Raw genomic sequence first — 18349 nt, 5'->3', positions numbered from 1 at the left:
ATTGGTTCAGCTGCAATGGAAAGAAAGCAGTCGGTTAAGCCTTTCTGCAAAGCCACGGCTGAAGCTAAAATAGACTGTTAGAAAATGCACCAAAATCGTGTACAGTAATTACACACGCACATCACACGGTGAAAACAAAGCAGAGGGACTTGAAACCCCTTCGGAAGTTTAGCACTCTGATGTCTACTGCTACTGGGTTTTAAACACTGGTCTAATCCTGTATACCCCCAAAACCGATTGTCACTGGAGGTCAGGTGACATTTCTCCTTCTACAGGGGCAACACACAAACAACTCCCTGAGCTAAAGCTCAGCGTGGTGAAATCAAAGCACGAGTTAATAAGAAAGCAAAAGCTTTGATTTCATGAAGTTGAATTTCAAGCTTTCGTGAATGCAGGGATTCATATTCTTGGATATTTCGGTAAAGTCACGTAGAAGAGAAATAATAACATTATAAAAATAAAACATAAATAAAATTCTCACGACGTTTCGGCCACAACACAAGCAGCCGTCCTCAGGTGAAGAACAGAGCGTCCATTAGGACGCTGTCTTTCCGACAGCTCTAATGGACAGCTCTAATGGACGCTGTCTTTCCGACAGCTCTGTTCTTCTTGTGGCCGAAACGTCGTGAGAATTTTATTATGTTCTTTTTTTTATTCTTTTATTATTTCCCTAATACGTGACTTTACCGAAAAATTCATGAAGTTGGTTTCTCATAAGCAAAGATAGATTTGAATCAGTGTAACCTTCCCGTTCACGAGGCAATGCGGTGTTGTCACTGTTAAGCCAATGTTTGAAGGGTTCGAAATTATTTCTCGAGGACTATTTCCTGTCCCAGTTTGACCTTGACGGCATACGTACAGTATTGTCAATTGCTCAAGTATGTGCCTGCTAGTCTCTTTTTTCTTCTCAATGCATGCCTACATTGAATAAGGAGTTCATATTCTGAATGAGAAATGTGACAAATATTCTAAGTAGGTCACTCCTAAAAAATTTGAGTAAGCTTTCCCAGCTAAGTAAATTATATATATACAAAAAAATTGCTGACAATTGCAACGTACCATATACATGGCTTAAAAATACAGACATAAATATGAATTTTGTAAGCATTAAATGTATGCTAATGTTATGGGTGTTTATAAAGATCAAAGTGAAAACAAATCACCAGCTCAAATTTAGTGGAATCCATAAACATAAAAAAACTAAATACTATTTGTGAGGAGAGAGCATTGCTTCCACATTTTTACTATTCAAAAAGTAAGACACAATATATTAGGACAGCATTCCGTTTTATAACACTGTATATATGAAAAGTGCGGTATTAGATCTTTAAATACCAGTTTATGTACAGAGTAGTTATTTCATTTCCATTATTTTTGTTTTTTTTGGAAATGCATAACTCGTCTTTAGTTCAGTCAATTAGTTATGAAAACTGGCGATAATCATGTTGGAACTAAATTGCGTTGTGTGTTTGCCAATTTGATTAAAATAAAATATATTATTATAAAAATATGTATAACAGTGCAATTGTTAACACAATTAACATATGCTGTATAGTTCACAAGACTGTAATAATGCAGATACAGTCGTTCACATTGTCCCATAGCTAGTATCCGGTTCACCAATATTTATGTTTAACATATGGGCATTATAAAACCACTACACATTTCAGATTTTGGAATACTATCAACTTTTAATCTCCTCCAGAACATTGAAGAATTTGTTCAAAAACACAAGTGATAGTCATTAATGTGATGGATAAATAATGGCGAACAAAATTTGTTTGTATTTGTTACCTATAACCAGGTGACTGACACAGGCTGTGCCTATTATGATTTGCAAATGGTAAAATCACACAGGCAAGGAATAAATGGAAAATTATGCCATCGTGAACCCAAGACATTGCTTATGACAACCTTACATAAATCACACCATCCGCACAAAAGCATGCTTAGGTAAAGTTTACCAGGCTTTAAAAAAGTGCTGCAGGGAGTCAAGAGGATTTAAGATACACTATGGACTCGTGAGTGAATAAAATGCCACTGGTTTTTAGAGGTAACTGGATAAAAAAAAACACAGTTTGTAATCCACGATAGTGCTTAATGTCTTATTTGCAAAACTCGTTAACAATCTCTTGCACATAGCCACATCATTTGGAGAGAAAACCTTATGAATCGGCAGCATCCACGTGCCAAGAGCACTGCCGATGATGGAGTGTGTACCCGTTAACGAGGAAAGCAGAGAGATTGACTTTATTGCTGTAATGAGGGGGTAACACAGGGAGATGTGGCACATTCTAGGCAGCTACCCCTTTATGGTCAACGAAAATACACGAGAATCGCAGAGACATGTCTCAATATGGCGATTGTTTGGGACCAGGTCATCATTTGGATCCAGAGTCCAGTTAAGATTGGCCCAAAGTGCTTTTGGAAAATGTAAACCGAGGCCCTGAATTGCCTCCCAGTGAACACAGAAATGAAACAAATGTGAAAGGAAAGTGAAATGGGTGATGCAATAAAACAGAAATGTGTGTATTCTTTGGGTCTTTCGGTAAAGCCACGTAGACAGAAAAAATAACAATATCACGACGTTTCGATCGCAACACAAGCGATCGTCATCAGGTGAAAAATATAGCGGGAGAGCTGCTGAGGCAGGAAAACAATATTTTTATATATTGTTTGTGTTGCGATCGAAACGTCGTGATATTGTTATTATTTTTTCTATGTACGAAAGAATACCCAAATAATATGAATTCCTGCAGTCACGAAAGTTTTAAGTCAAAATAAATATGTCTTTACCGATAACATTAAATATATAAGAATATATATTTTATTAACACAATAATTAAATAATAAAAATCATCATACGTACTTTTGTAATTCAGTGAAATATTTTAAAACCACTGATTTGCTTCTACCTTAAAGCAAAGGGCAGTGATGGTGAAAATCAATACTGATCTAGACTAACTGGTGGAAAGCTGAATGAAGATCTGTATGACAAAAGGTACCCCTAACAGCGCTGTAAACTCGTAAAAATGTCGTAAAGGCATTAACAGGACTCCTCTATTCCGCAGAAATGTCGGGGAAAGAGCATCGGGGATCCTATTATCCGTAGATCACTCCACAGATAAAAGGGGTCTGGAGTAATTTGGTAATTGATAATTCTTATTTAAGTTCCGTACATAATTTTATAATTTTACGTATTGACCCAGGAAAACCACACCAAGTCCATGGAATGTTTTTCAAGCTGGTCCTGTAATTGAGATAGCACGAATGAAACCCATGCAGACCACTGGGTAGAACATACAAACTCCACACAGCATGGTACCAAAATCTTGAATCGAACCCAGATAATTCTTGCTTCTTAAGCAACTGAGTGAGGAAATGCCAAAGGACCCATAGGAGCGAGCGTTGTTTATTCACTTATTGTTACTTCATGTGAATTATACTGTCCTTATACCTTTTTTGCAAAAAATATAACCTTTATGACAATTATGCCCCAATCTCTTTAAACGTATTTTTACGTTTTGCCGAAGTAAAACACCAATGGTGTAAAATTATTTCCCAAGCTTATACTTGATCATACTATCTCCTTTACTTCCTCTGCCTTTCATGTTCTTGCAAGGCCAGCAGAAACATTGCCAGCAAATTATGATCCAGAATTGTGGCTCCGCCAGCATACGCTAAATGCACTGCTTTGGCAAAAACCACAACATAATTAATAACAGGAGCACTAGCTAGACAAATGCTTGGCAAAGTATACAATTAATTAAGTAAACAGCAGGAACTAAGCATTCTTGTAATATCCTCTTTATAATGACTTTACCTGCAGTATTTTTTAGTTTTATAGTTCAGATGGATTAACGGAATGCCATAATGTATTCTCCGTATGATGATACAATGGTTCTTTGAGTAATTCACCAACTAAAGTTGCAATATATTTTTCCATTTCCTTTAATATGGTTTATTACCACAACATGTCAAACGCTAGGGTTTTTTTTAGAGTCTACTTGTCACACAAACAACCAAACCACATATATATATAGGGAAATAAAGTTATTTGGTAAATATTAATTTATAGCGTTAAACCAAACAAAAGGCAAAACAAGTTTGCCTTACTAATGTAAAATCCAAATAAAGACGTTTGTACCTAGATCACAAACAGCTGTGGATTCAGCTAATAATATACAAAGGGACCTCTGCTTTCACGCTATCATGTCAAATGCGCTGACCGTGAAATAAAGACAAAGGGAATCATGAGCAGCATGTTGTCATTAAAAAAAATCAATGTACGAAACAGTTAACAGGTTATATCCCTATATGTCATGCAGTAAAATGTATAATTTATATTTCAAGCTCCATTAGTGACACACAATAAAGCCAGTGGCATTAAACAACATTGATACAACTTCCATAAGAGGTTTTTTGGGTTAGATCGCGTAAATATATAAATGTGTCGTTAAACCCGCCACCACCCGACACAGCCAACTAGTAAGGGTTGTCACGTAAACAGAACGTGTCAATTCGTCACTAGTACAGCACACCAGTGTGTTGGAGAACCAAGCCACAACATTTACAATTTCAGTACGTTTCGCCAGTAATTACAACGAGCTTCATCAGCTGACAGCCAGATTTATGCGATCTAACCCAAAAAACCTCTATTATGGATGATATTGGTCGCGAAGGCCTACGTGTTAAATTGATACAACTTGTCTGCGAAATTAATTTAACCAAACTCCCTCGAGTATGTTACGGCATGCTGGGATACCCAGTGTGATAAGTGAGCCTCATTTTGGGTCAATAAATCCCTTCCATCTTTGTCCAAGGGAATAAATGCCTTTGCTTATGTAGAAGACACATGGCGCATACACAAATCATTTTCAAACTTGCCAGCAAAATATTTCTCCCAATGTGAAACAAAATATAAATAGGGCAGAAATAACAACACTACATTTTGTGAGAAATTAATTACGAAAAGTATTTTCTACAAACTAAAATGTCTTTGTCTTGCGTTTTTTTTACCTTTTATTATTTAGATAATTACGAAACTTATGGTCACAAACACAACGAAATATAACGATACATTGTGGTCCGCTAGTAAAATATCATCTTTGTTGATAGCCAGTAGGCTTGCAAAGTACCATCGTCTTAGAGAAATCCATTTCGTGTCAGCCAGCTGCATTAAAATAATGATCAGCCACGGCAGAAGTATTGGTCCTAGTGTGTTTCAAATCTGCCTTATGCTCACGAACACGGTCCGAGACATGTCGCTTAGTTTCCCCAATGTAACTGCTGCCGCAGAAACAGCTTAGTTTGTAGACGCCGGGATATTGCATGTCATGAATTTTGTCCTTCACAGATAGGATCAGATCACGAATTTAATGGACTGTGTTAAATCGGACCTAGATCTTGTGTTTGTTCATTATTTTGGAAATATTTTTGGTTACCCCTGCTATGGATGGCAAGGTGATGGTTTTGATTGGATCCTCAGATGGCTCCTTCCTCACAGTTGGGGCGATGGGTTTGTGGATTGTGAAATCAGAGTATCAATTCGCCTTGAGAGCTTGGTGTACGTGTTTGAGTTCACTTTTTAGGTGTTCATGGTCGGAGATACATTGAGCTATATGGTGTAGCGTTTTAATGAGGGAATTCTTCTGGGATGGATGGTGGTTGGAATCAGGTTTTAGGTAGGCGTCAGTATGGGTTACTTTCCTGTAGACAGAATGGCTCATTGAGCGATCAGGTCTCTTTTTGATTCGGACATCCAAGAAAGGTAGCATGCCATATTTTTCTACCTCCATGGTGAATTTGATGACTAGGTGTATGGAATTGATGTGGTTGAGGAATTGGTTCAGTGCTGGCAGGCCATGTGGCCAGATGACGAACGTGTCATCTACGTATCTCTTCCACAAGAAAGAACGTAAGGTGGATGTCTGGATGGCATCTGTCTCAAATTTCTCCATGAAAACATTCGCGACCACTGGCGATAAGGGAGAACCCATTGGCGTACCCTCATTTTGTTTGTAGAATGTACCTTTCCAGGTGAAGTATATGTTGGTAAGACCGTGTCTCACCAGGGCCGGTACATCGGCATTCAATCCTTGTTGGACCAGAGCTTCAATGATTGCAATGGTATCGGGCACAGGAACTTTGGTGAACAAAGAAACTACATTGAAACTAAAGAACAAATCAACTGGGGAGAGTGAGATGTCTTTTATTGACGACACTAGGTGAGCTGAGTTAAGTATAGAAGAGGTGGTCTTACCAGTGAATGGCTGCAAGGTCTCAGACAGATATTGGGACAGTTTGTAGGTGGGTGAGCCAATGGTGGAGACGATGGGACGAAGGGGTGTACCTTCTTTATACATTTTTGGTAAGCCATAAAATCTGGGTGGTCTAGCAGCAGGTTTTAAGGAAAACCGTTTGGTCTGTTCAATTAATGAAGGTGAATCAGTGATGATACTGTTCGTATTTGGAACGAGGCTGTTTGTGGGATCTCTTTAAATTACTGTGTAGCTGCCATCATTAAGTAGGTCCTGAATTTTGTTATTGTATGTGGTTTTGTCCATGATGACCGTGGCATTGCCCTTTTCAGCTGAGAGGATAACGATATCATCCCTCTTTTTCAATTGAGATAACTCAAAACGCTCATTCTTACTGATGTTGCTGACTGGTATCTTTGCGCTTTTGAGGGTTGCAGCAATTTCAGATATTGTTACGTCTGCAACAATGTGTCCCAACCCCTTAAGTTGTGTTCACTTCTTTAGCTGCGACCTGTCCTGTACAAGCCCACTTACTTCTTCTTAAGTAATATGTCTCTCACATTGTGTCCCCCCTCTGTCTCCCAGTGCACTTATACTCAGCACCTCTCCCTGCCCCTTTGCACAGTTTTCGGCTTTTGTTTAATTGTCGTTGTGAATATCTATGGCTATGGTCCAGTGACGTGCAATGGCTGGGGAGGCACTGGCTTGTGTCAGATTCACACACCGAGGGGGGCGTGGCCTCACGGAGGGGCGTGGCCTCACGGAGGGGGCGTATCTAACACGCCCCCCTCCGTGAGGCCAGTGAGGCAGATGTGATAGCTGCCTCCCTTGGTGCTTCTTTTATTGCAGTTTCATGACGAGACCAGCGAGCCTAAATATCTTTATACACATACGTGAAATAAGTTACCTGGACTATGGAAGGAGAGGACATGTAATGGAGGGGTCTACAAACATTACATTGGTGACATACTGAGATAGTAACAGGCACGCGCTTATTGCCCGCGCTCCATCCAGTTACTGAGGGGTTGCGCAATCAGAGGGGAGGCTGAGCTAGTCGCTGCCTCTCCTCTAGTCTCTTCCTGTATTTGCAGCGGAGCTCTGCAAATTTGTCGATTTTGACTATAAAAATTATTGGAATCGTACAGAAATGACATTTATAACACAGCTCAGTGGAAAAATCTTAATATTTATTTTATTTGATTATTCTTTTTATTACTTTTCGTAACAGCTGTTTTTATTGGAGTATGACGTGTGAGGCTCTGCCTCCCCTGACCGCACGTCCCTGTTATGGTCCGTGTCATAGTAGGTAATATACAGTGTTACAAAGTCATGTTCTTTAGGCAACACTGGTATATTGCTGTCCATTATTAAGTTCAGTCTTCATCCAAAAGTACTTCAACCTGTTCTTGCACAGCTATTTATTTAATCATTTTGGTCGCAATTTGCCTTTAATTATAATTGACCCAGGTTTACTGCAAACTCTGATGTGTTTTCCAGTTCTGTCCCTCGCACGGATAGTTTTAAACTTTTCACGGAAAGCACTAACAATGGTCAGTGAATAAAACATTTACGTGAATTTTCTCTTCTTAAACACAGGGCAATATATTTTAATTGTAGTATTCTAGCTTTGACCATCAACATGTATTTTACACACAACATACTTTGACAATGTTTGTAAAAACTAGAAATACATAATATTATAGCTTTTTTTTTTATTGAACGTGCTGCTTCAAAGATAAAACGAAATATATAGAATATCTATTGGTATAAATCTGTCTCAAGTCTGACCATTCTTTTTTAAATCATTCTTTAACAACTCTCTGGTCACTATCAATTCAGAGTTTCATTTGAAATGAAGCAGTTTGAGCACAAAGACGCTGTGTTCCTTGTTTATACAATTCTTGTGTTCCGGTTCAATTTCTGCAAGTTCTATCGTAAACCAAAATGAAGCCTTTAGCACTTCGATGCCAAACTGCTAGCAGTTTATTTATGTAAGGGGGGGAAAAAACATGGGAGCTTCAACCTATAAATACGAAATACTAAATTGATGTATTCCTATTCCTCCGAAAATAAACGTTTCCAAGTATTTATATAGCTATTAAGCACAATTGATGGTGCAGAGAGGACCGTTCAACATATGGACCAATCACATCAAATAGTGTTTTTCCCTTTACATTTCTTTACATGAAAAGTTCACGTATTTTTAACCGTGAATTATCTTTGTTGTGCCTATTACATAAGATTTTTATTTCAGCTTTAACTTTTCAACCGGTCAACAAGAAATGAGAAACCATACCTGTTTGAATGTTAAATGGCGACCATAAACATCAACCATATGCCTCTTGTTGGAATACAAATACAAGAAAGAAAGAAATACTGTAATCCCTTTTATATTTAAAAGTCTGATATAAGCGTACACCAAAACCAGCACTTTTTACACAGACACATTTTAGCATAAAGATTCTCAAACACCAGCCTTCATACGTCTTCATATAAAATGTTTTTTTATGTTTACATTGTACATTCTATATATAATGGGAAAATCAAGATGTTCATGTAATATATTACTTTCAGATGGTATTCAAATGTTGATGAGATTGCATTGTCAGAGAAGCACTCGCATCTGGGCAATTGATATTATTTTGGGATGGAATTAGAATTACAAGGGATATGGAAGAGGCTCTCCTCAGCTTGCTGGTTTCACCAGAGGGAGATACCACTGCAAGAAGAAACAGACAAAAAACATGACCTTTAATACAAATATATATGCAATGTCTCTCATATACTAAATGTTAAATACCTTATAAAAACACATCAATAAACATAATACAAAGTTTTACATAAACACCAATTGTTACAAAACCAATGTGTTTTTTAGAAACCGAATCAGTTTATAATTTTTAAAAAATGATACCGTATACAGAGCAAGTATTCATCTTCTTGGTTCTTTCGGTAAAGTCACGTAGAAGGGAAGTAATAAAATAATAATTAAAAAACATAATAAAATAATTCTTTTATTATATTTATTATGTTTTATTATGTTTTATTTTTATTATTTTGTTACTTCCCTTCTACGTGACTTTACCGAAAGAACTAAGAAGATGAATCCCTGCAGTCACGAAAGCTTTAAATCGAAAAGAGCAAGTATTCTTCAGCAAAAGTCCTTCACAACACCAGAGCCCCTCTGTTGTTAGATTTATAGAAGTGGAAGTTGATGTCAACGAGCGCCCATGTGCACAGCACGGGGAGAAGCCAGGGCAACACCACTTGTCTCCAGATGGTTAATTTTCACAGCACTTCAGCTCCTATACGGCTGCTTTGGCATCCACAGCCTCAATAAACAAAACCTTTCGCACATTTTGTTATGGTGATGCTCTTGGGCATCGTTCATCGTCCTCTGTGTAACGATTTGGAAGCTTGGGCGTACAAAAACAAAGGAAGTAATAACATTGTGATGTGTACGGGACTTTGTGTATATTTTAATGAATAATCTCAGTTATATTAGTTTCTCATATTAGTTTACGAATAAATACATTGAGTATAGTTGTTGGTCAAGAGCTTGTTTACCAATTTCCTCTTAAAATTAGAATACTCATTTACAGCCCTATGTCAATTCACTGCTGGATGAAGGCCTTCCCCATGTGTTACTGGTCATGGGGGTTTTTTCACCATACTTCACCATGCTGGTCAGTGCAAGTTGTTGTATGGAAGAGGCAGGGCAGTTAAAATACCACCACTGATGTTCTCAGTTGCCGGGAGTTCGTGAAAGGGTCGCTGTGCTTACAACCTGGATTTGCTTGTTGTGAAAACAATATTACTAAAAAAAAACATCAATGTTTTCGCGTGTAAACAACGTGCAGAAAATAATATTTGTACGAATTGTCTTTAAATCAATGAATATCATCATGATCAATTACGTGACATCTTAAGATGTAATTATTCCTCTGAATGCAATCCCTCGATACTGAGCCAGAGAATGAACTGCTTAAACGAGTGCAACTGTCGTGGGAAACCATTAACCATTCTGAGACAATTTACCTACATTTATCAGACTGTATTCATGCCAATTTAATCCTTCATTCATCATGCATAGTCAGCAAAGGACCGTTGCACCAAACGCGTGACCTATTGCGACAGCATTCGAGTAAACTGCTCTTGCTGCCATACGCCGGCGTCTCGAGTGATTTGTTTGATCCACGGATCATAGGGAGGGGGGGGGGCAACCACGGGTTCAGCGGCATTCCTTTGAGGGTCACAGTCCACCTCGAACGTCGACCGCCAACTGAAGTTGTGCAATGTGCTGGAGTTTGCACATCAAGATGGGGCGACGTGTCCATACAATTACAGCCGTCTCCCTCGAACTAAGCTCTTAATCGCTAGCAGACTGGTCGCAGATGCAACGGTGACATTTCTGACGAAGTCGAACCATCAGATGTCAATGTTACAATCTTTAACCGGCACGGTTTGATTGTATGCTCACACTTGCCTCAGTGCCCATGCCTGCAGTATTCCGTCCCTGAGTGTCAAACGGAGGCTTGAGGTACCCGTGGAAATGCGATCGCACCAGCTGATGGAATGTAGGCACGCAGCCCTGCATTTGCAGTCCGCGTGGCACAAGCAGCAGCCACATCAGCAAATTTTAGGAAAAGAACATGATTAGAAATTGGAAACTAATGATTCTAAATTCATGCTGATAACATCAAAATTAAGTATTTTGAATACACTTTTTTATTATTAATTGTTTGAATAGTTTTATAGACTCAAAAAAAGTCATTGTGTAGAACCTTACACTATGGTGTTATGATAAGCGGTGCATATACCTTGTATTCTTCAATTGAATATACATTTCTCAGTTTTCCAAATGGTATGTCGGGTTATAAAGAGGTGTTGTTATTTAAACAGATGAGGTCCCACAGATACTTTTTAAATGTTTTACAATGAAGATCCAAGTTAACATGCGGGTGATATTAATTTACTGAATGCATTGGCAAGACATTTTCCAATATGGGGTTTGGCATACAGCAAAGGCACACAAATGTGTATTCAACAAATATTATTGACGGAGCCGAAATCAAGCGAATGTGCAAACTTATGAAATAAAAACACCCTGATATCTGGACCACCAAGCCACTAAAAATGTGGAAAATGCACTGCTCGCCACTAGTGGAAATGAATTAAGAGTTTATTGGGCAACGTGCTGTAATTTAGAAATGCGGCCCGGATAGAAGTTGCATATGTATGTACGTAGAATTTCTTTCGTACCGTACATAGACCACCGTGATAATTAATTGGAGGTGCGTGCAGGTGCCCAGCACACCTCGCTTGCTGCCTTGCAGAGGTAGGTGAACCACCGCAAGCCAGCGGCGACATGCGTGACCTCGTCCTCGTACAGGGTATCCAGAACGAGCACCGACTCCGAGTCTCCCTGTGCCGCGAACCGTGCCCGCGTCTGTGGGTGAACGTCCAGCCCTCTGCACGAGGCACAGAGTGGAAGGCATGGCTCCAGCGGATACGATTGACTGCTTAAGCAAGTGGGTGTCTCTGTGCTAACATGAGTAATGGGGTGACACTTCATTTCATTGGTAACCATTGGACCAAAACTCCTGCAGTGGGGGTCAGTCTATTGTATAGGTAACGGCTAAGGTGCAGCCCTGCAATTACTTGCTAATGCCGCTGTTGGAGGAAAAGCTTCCATTAGAGGGGGCTTTCGAGAGTATTTGACCTACTCTTCCGATGCTGACTACTCTTACTGGAAGAGATGGTGGGGGAGGGGCGACAGCCACACATTACTCAGCCACACACGGCCTGACGTTTTACCAACCAGTGCCGGGAGATCGAACTGGCGACCTCTGGATTGCAAGTCCAGTGCGCCAACCATTGCACCATGGCAGCAGCCATGTCTTATTTTGTAAACTTGAACGGTACTGATACGTATCATGTAAAGTGAGTGCCTGTTATTCTCCACCGAAAACCGCCATAAAAGCATTCCTTTGGTGAGAAACAGTTTTCTTTCAAATAATAGCGGTGGCAGGCATCTGAGATAGTAGTGTCCTTTCACTTCTAAAATTTGATTGTATGGAACCAAATCGCTATTTTTATTTGTAGTTGTTGCGTTAAAGATAATCTTACACAGCTTTCCTGCTACATAAAACTATTTACGACAAAATGTGGTAGAATGTTATAAAACTCAAAGTAAATGAGAAACGTACAGACTGAACCAGCATTTTGCGAGCTTAAATTATGAGTTCACAATGTTTTGTTTTAGTTTTATACAGAGTCGTTCATGCAAATTGAATCTGACAATTGCTAATGAACCACAGACAAGCTGGAAGGCAGCAGCCAGGCAGCAGCCAGGCAGTGAGCCGGCACCAACAATTGCCCAAGTTCTACAACCCTATATATATTAAGGCCAAATTAATGAGTTTTTAAACATGTATGAATGTTGAACTTCTTTCGCACCACCGGGGAAAGGACAACAAACTAAACACAAAACGCAGTTCTAAATAAATTAGTTTTCAATCTAGATTTAAAAGTGCATAGCTCCAATGGCTTCCTAATATTGGAAGGAAGAGCGTTCCAGACGGCCGTAGAAGCAGCATCTCAAATGGCGCGCGATGCAGTCACCATCTTTGTTCGATAGTTATCCAAGAGCCACTGCTGCGAGCGTGACTGGCATTTGCATGGTGGTTTATGCTCCTTGACGAGATTAGCAAGGTATTGTGGATGCATGTCAGACGAATATGGAGCACCGGAGATAACCGACGAGTGGGAGGCGGGGAAATGCTCTATTAATAAGGGGCAGATTATGAATGCACCGAGTCTGCAATAACCACACGTACTTGTGGCAAAATATGCAAAAAAAACAATGCTCGGATAATATATGCATTGTCTTTGAAAATGATTGCCAAAACTTATTTTTGATACTGGAAATAGAAAAAGGTCCCATAGATATGTTTCACAACATTTGTGCAAAGCACCAAACCCTCGCTCAGTCGACAGCACTGAGCGAGGGTTTAAAAAACCCAAAAGCTAAAAAAATTGCATCATATCAAAACAAGTCAGGGCCAAGCCGACTGGAACAAAGCAGTAAATAAAAAAATGTCATCCTTAAAAAGTGGTATTTTTAGCTTCAGTCTGCCTTTTAACAAATTTAACAAAGGTTGCAAGGTAAGCATGATAGATTACGACATAGTATAGACTGTTATACACCATGTCAGAGTGTAATAACCTTTGTGATCCGTGAAATTATAACAATCTGTTGAGAGATTGTACACACAAACCCCTAAGAGAAAAGTGGTGTAACCATCAAGTACGTATTGATGTAATAATTACATTTCTGGCGTTAACAATATATCACATACAATGTTATTTATTTGTTTAAAAAATATAACTTTAATTGCTTAGTTTGGCTGAGCAAATGAACCAAGTGAGTTTTTTTGCACCTCTAAGGACATGTGGTGCACAGACAAGTAAGTTCAATGGAATGAAAAATGATGTAATTACATGATTATGTCATTGGATTTATTTTGTACCACGTTTTTTAAATTATGGTGAAAGAGTATTTGTCTTCAATAAACAATTCACATTATTTTTTGGCATATCAGTTTTCCAGCCAGACAGGCACAATGCCATCAATATAAATAATGAGCATTACAAAGCACCTATAATGTGTATAATATGTGTAGAGGCGTTCCAGACGTGGGGTCGTTCCTTTTGGGTGTTTATTGAACAAACCAATACACGTGTAGACAGTTACCTGGCAAAGGCCCTGATCCTCTGTCGCTATTTTCATTTAACCTTCGTTCTGCATTTCCCTTTCAACTCTCCCGGCCAATCACCTTCCACCCTTCCTCCCGCTCTCCCCACTCAAATGAGTGGTAGGTGGTCCCAATGATCTCATCCCTTCACCCCTCATGCTAACGTGGGTGGCAATGCTATCTGTGAATTATGCACACATCCAGGGCTTGTTCTGTCAATAATTGTTATCGGTATGCGTACCGAACAACCACTTGGGCGAATCAGGTAATCAACCATTAGCGGTCACTCATTGGCAATGCCAGACCATGTGTCCCGATGATGATCAATAATTATTGGTGCGTGTACTTTTGTGAACGAGAGACCCGGAGATTCAGGCGGTTAGCTGTGAATGGTCCTTTTGTGTGCTTGGTGCTGGGATGAGCGAGTGAATTATAAAAATGTATTCGAGGAGCGTTTTGCAATGACCCTACATGTGTATTGATAAGTGACAGAGGATGGGATCTCCAAAAAAATAAAACACATTCAGAAATTTACCTCTGCTATTCACCACTGCTACTACATGTAATCTCACCAAATACAATTATAAATCATGTCAAACGCTTTAACTTCATATTCAGAAATAACTACAACTGCGATATTAAACATTACCTCAAATGTTTCAATATATCATCGTGGATGTGCAACTATAACCGCCCGCATTAGTAACACCCCAGCATATGGAAACCATCAAACACATTTATATAGTATCAGGTATTGTGTATGTGGTGTCTATTCCTTCTCGAGTGATTCTCAAAAGCATTGTTCGAGTAAAGAAAACACTTGTGGGCGCGTACGGATGAAGGGATTCCTTTATACGTGACTGCTCGCACGCTAAAAGGGGCCTCGCGGCGTGACAACACGCTTCCTGCCGGAGGAAATCAGCAGTAATGGCGCAATTTGTCATCGCGCAAAACCGACCTGGCCTCGTGAACCATGTGGACGACAGCGAGGCGGGCGCGCAGATCGCGGGATGTCTCCCTAGCTGACTGCCACAGACCTGCAGTGTGTAAGACACGCGTGCTATTAACTCCACACATCCTACCTCTGGGGGCCCTCCTCCAACCTCCTTTGCTGTTTTATTTTTTAAAAATCCCTGTGGTTTGATGGACAAAAAAAACATACAAGGGAATAAGTGACTTGAGCTCTCGCGCACGTGCCGTCAGAAACATTTCAACGGTACGACGCTGGCCACGAGGTTATTTAAACAAGCAAAGTGTTACTTATTTTGCTTAGCAGACTAAACTTCTGTGCCATCTTTGTGTCGTTTGTTTTTTTCTCTCAGCAGGTTTTCTGTTACAATCGCTCTGCACCAACAGTTGTTTCATATTCAGCACAGCAGGAGTACCGCCACAAGTCTGCGGGATGATTAACGGTTGCTCCATCAAATCTACCTCATTGAAATTCAATCTGTCAAGCTGCCATCAGTGCACTTGAGTGAACTTTTAACTAAATATCCATATACTACCCACTTCCGTTCATGTTCAAAATGTAGTTTAAGAAAACCATATGAGCACATTAAAATATAGAACCAAAATAACATGTATGAGATTAACAAAAAAAGTGTAGCCCTTTGTCCACTGTTGAATGTAGGCCTTCCCACACCTTCTAGTCATGGGGGTTGATTAACCATACTTTACCAAACTGGTCAGTGTGGGTTGGTGAAGTAGGGAGGACCAAGGACTGATTCACATATCACTCTTCACTTATGTTCGCTGTGACTGGGAGTCAAACTCAGGTCGCTGGGTTCATAGCTTAGTGCACAAACCAATAAACAACCACTTAACCCCAACCAAAATAGAATGCTCGATATTATTTTTACAGTAGTTATAAAATACTTTTAGAACCGCATTAATTATAAATGTAATATATTTAGAAACAGACAACGCAATACAACATTCATAGCACTTGTAATTTTGTTTCAGTTTAAAAGGCCCAAAATGTTCACAATAAATGCATGAGTACAAAAAAGCATTGGATATTTATTCTGAGTTAAGAATATGACACCCAGCTAAATGTCATAAAATCAGGGTATGCAAGTTGTGAAAGGTGACACTTGCATAGCATTGTCAAATTAAGCCTAGTGCAACTCCTTCCTAACCAACGACTTCTGCACACCACTCGATTTCCTCTGAGAATAAGCACTCACGATTCTTTATATTGCCAAATTTACAGATTTACAGTTGGTTTACTGGATTTCCGCACTTACCATTGTGGACTGGCAAGGCTCCAAAATGGCTCCCTAAGGCCCTGATTCGGGTTTCCAGAAGTTTGAAATGCTCAACAAAGAAGACACAAAAGAGCATTCGAACAATAATTATCTCCTGAGATATAAACAGTTGTACACAATCGTATTTTAAAGAACACGTGCTATTTTTTTTGGAGCAAAGGACAATGCAATATTTCAGATTTTACAAGAATGAGAATTAACTGGCACATACTTTCTCATACATGGTTCCAAGAAATAATTCTTAAAAACAATCCGTCATGTGTTTAAAAATAAATAAACGAGGAAGCTTGTAATTATTAAACCAAACATTCATCTAATTGGCTTCATTTTACAAACCAATGTAACGGTGCAATTTATGAGCAGAGTATGTTAAATGTGGTGACCTTACTTTGGCCTCGTCCCCAGCCACCTTGACAAAATCGTTGAAGAACTGACGAGGCAAAGGTGTCTCATCAGCGGTGCGTACGTCTGAGAATCTTGCAATGATGTCCCAGGACAGGTCTATGGCCCACTGCTCAATGTTGGCAAGAGAGTGCAGGAGAGCAATGCGGCTGCCCTGCACCCAAAATTATGTTAATCGTGAGAATCACGACCACCATCCTCAACATCATTATTGCCGTATACAGCAGCCATTTGACTTTCCATCAGAACACATCAGCATGGTTGGCTACGTACGGTGCGAGAGAAATTCAACGTATATATAAATATTTTTCCATTCATTAAATTACTTTCAACTGTGCAATCAGCAATAATCAAATCTGAAATGTCGAATGACAATGCATCTTCTGTGTCAGAGAACAGGCAGCGAAATATATCTTTCAGAGAGCTTCTGAACATATCCTTTAAGTTGACTTGCTATGCTTTAGACAGCAGGGGGTGTACTTTCCCACACGCTCTGCCAATAGGTTGTCAAGTGGAAAAGTGTAAATTGATATTCTTGGATCTAGGATGTAGACAAATCAAGTGCAATATGAAATTTACTGGAAGTTTGTTGTGCAGTCAACGGTGACCGGACTGAGAACATCAACTTGCTACGCTTGAAAATGCCATCACATTATGGGCGGGCATCCAGATTCACACCTAGAATCTCAGCAGTGCCAGCGAAGCACTGTGAGCCACCTTGCCACCTGCCACCGGAACACGTTATTAACATATGAAGGTGGCCAAGTTGAAGGGGAGCAAATGTATGTTATATACATTACCGTGAGGTTAATGTCTGCAATTACATTTGTATGAATATTTGGTTATGTTCCATGACAAATAACAAGACAACCTGACTGGATATATTACTTTGTATAGTAAAGTATAAAAAAGAGCTTTGCTTCATAGCAGTTCAGTAGAAATATACCAAAGAACCAAGCCCTCCACAATTAACTTAATTTCAACTATTTGTTTGTAATGTCAATTAAATGTTATTTTTATCCAAATGTCCACTACACTGTGAAAGAAACATTCTATCATATATATATGCAAAACTTTTTTTTTGCACCGTACGTAGCCAATTGTGCTAATCGGAGGTGCAGGGGAATGACAACAAACTAAACAAAAAGCATTTCTAAGGAAATTAGCTTCCTATGATCGGAAGGAAGAGGCGTTCCAGACGGCCGCAGAAGCGCATCTGAAAGCGCGCGATGCGGTGACCATCTTTGTTCAATGGCCAGCCAAAAGCCGCTGCGAGGATGACCGGAGTTTGCGTGATGGTTTATGCTTCTTGACGAGATCAGCAAGGTATTGTGGTACATTTGTGGCAAGCACATGATAAGCAAGCATCAGAACTGCAGCCAATGTCCTCAACGGTGATTATTTTGTTCTATATACCAAAGTGCCTCCTTTGCCACGCTTGATACGTCCGGGTTCCAGGACCGCCAGATCTGCTGCACGGGGTGGCTGATCTGGGGGTATCCAGCAGCCCACTGCCTCCAGCTCCCCAGCCTCCCACCTCCGCTGCACCTCTAAAGTTAACTGCACCTGCAGTACACCCGGTACGGACACACAGCGGTGGCAACCAAAGTCATCACCGAAAAATCGACTGCTAAACATGCGCTCACAAGTCTAGCTGCTGTCA

General features: G+C 39.8%; 1 protein-coding gene across 5 annotated transcripts in view; it reads right to left on the bottom strand.

Annotated features, from left to right (window-relative positions):
- Nucleotides 1-7426: 7426 nt before the first annotated feature.
- Nucleotides 7427-18349, bottom strand: part of LOC133343838 (uncharacterized protein HI_0077-like) — a 30119-nt gene continuing 19196 nt past the window's right edge. For 4 of the 5 annotated variants that reach the window (XM_061553741.1, XM_061553746.1, XM_061553743.1 and 1 more), the window contains 7 exons: nucleotides 18103-18252; nucleotides 16673-16840; nucleotides 16264-16333; nucleotides 14976-15054; nucleotides 11578-11731; nucleotides 10747-10851; nucleotides 7427-8979 (listed from right to left, as the gene is read on the bottom strand). In XM_061553741.1, coding sequence (XP_061409725.1) covers nucleotides 8947-8979; nucleotides 10747-10851; nucleotides 11578-11731; nucleotides 14976-15054; nucleotides 16264-16333; nucleotides 16673-16840; nucleotides 18103-18252 — 759 coding nt within the window. In that variant the 3' untranslated portion in view covers nucleotides 7427-8946. The remainder of the gene's footprint in view (nucleotides 8980-10746; nucleotides 10852-11577; nucleotides 11732-14975; nucleotides 15055-16263; nucleotides 16334-16672; nucleotides 16841-18102; nucleotides 18253-18349) is intronic. The other variant, XM_061553742.1, reaches the window with a different exon arrangement.

This window comes from Lethenteron reissneri, chromosome 18, assembly GCF_015708825.2.
Source record: "Lethenteron reissneri isolate LAM-NWPU_2019-01 chromosome 18, ASM1570882v1, whole genome shotgun sequence".
Classification (NCBI taxonomy): Eukaryota; Metazoa; Chordata; class Hyperoartia; order Petromyzontiformes; family Petromyzontidae; genus Lethenteron; species Lethenteron reissneri.
Note: the sequence above shows the minus strand (reverse complement) of the source record. Positions and strands in the feature narration are given on the sequence as shown.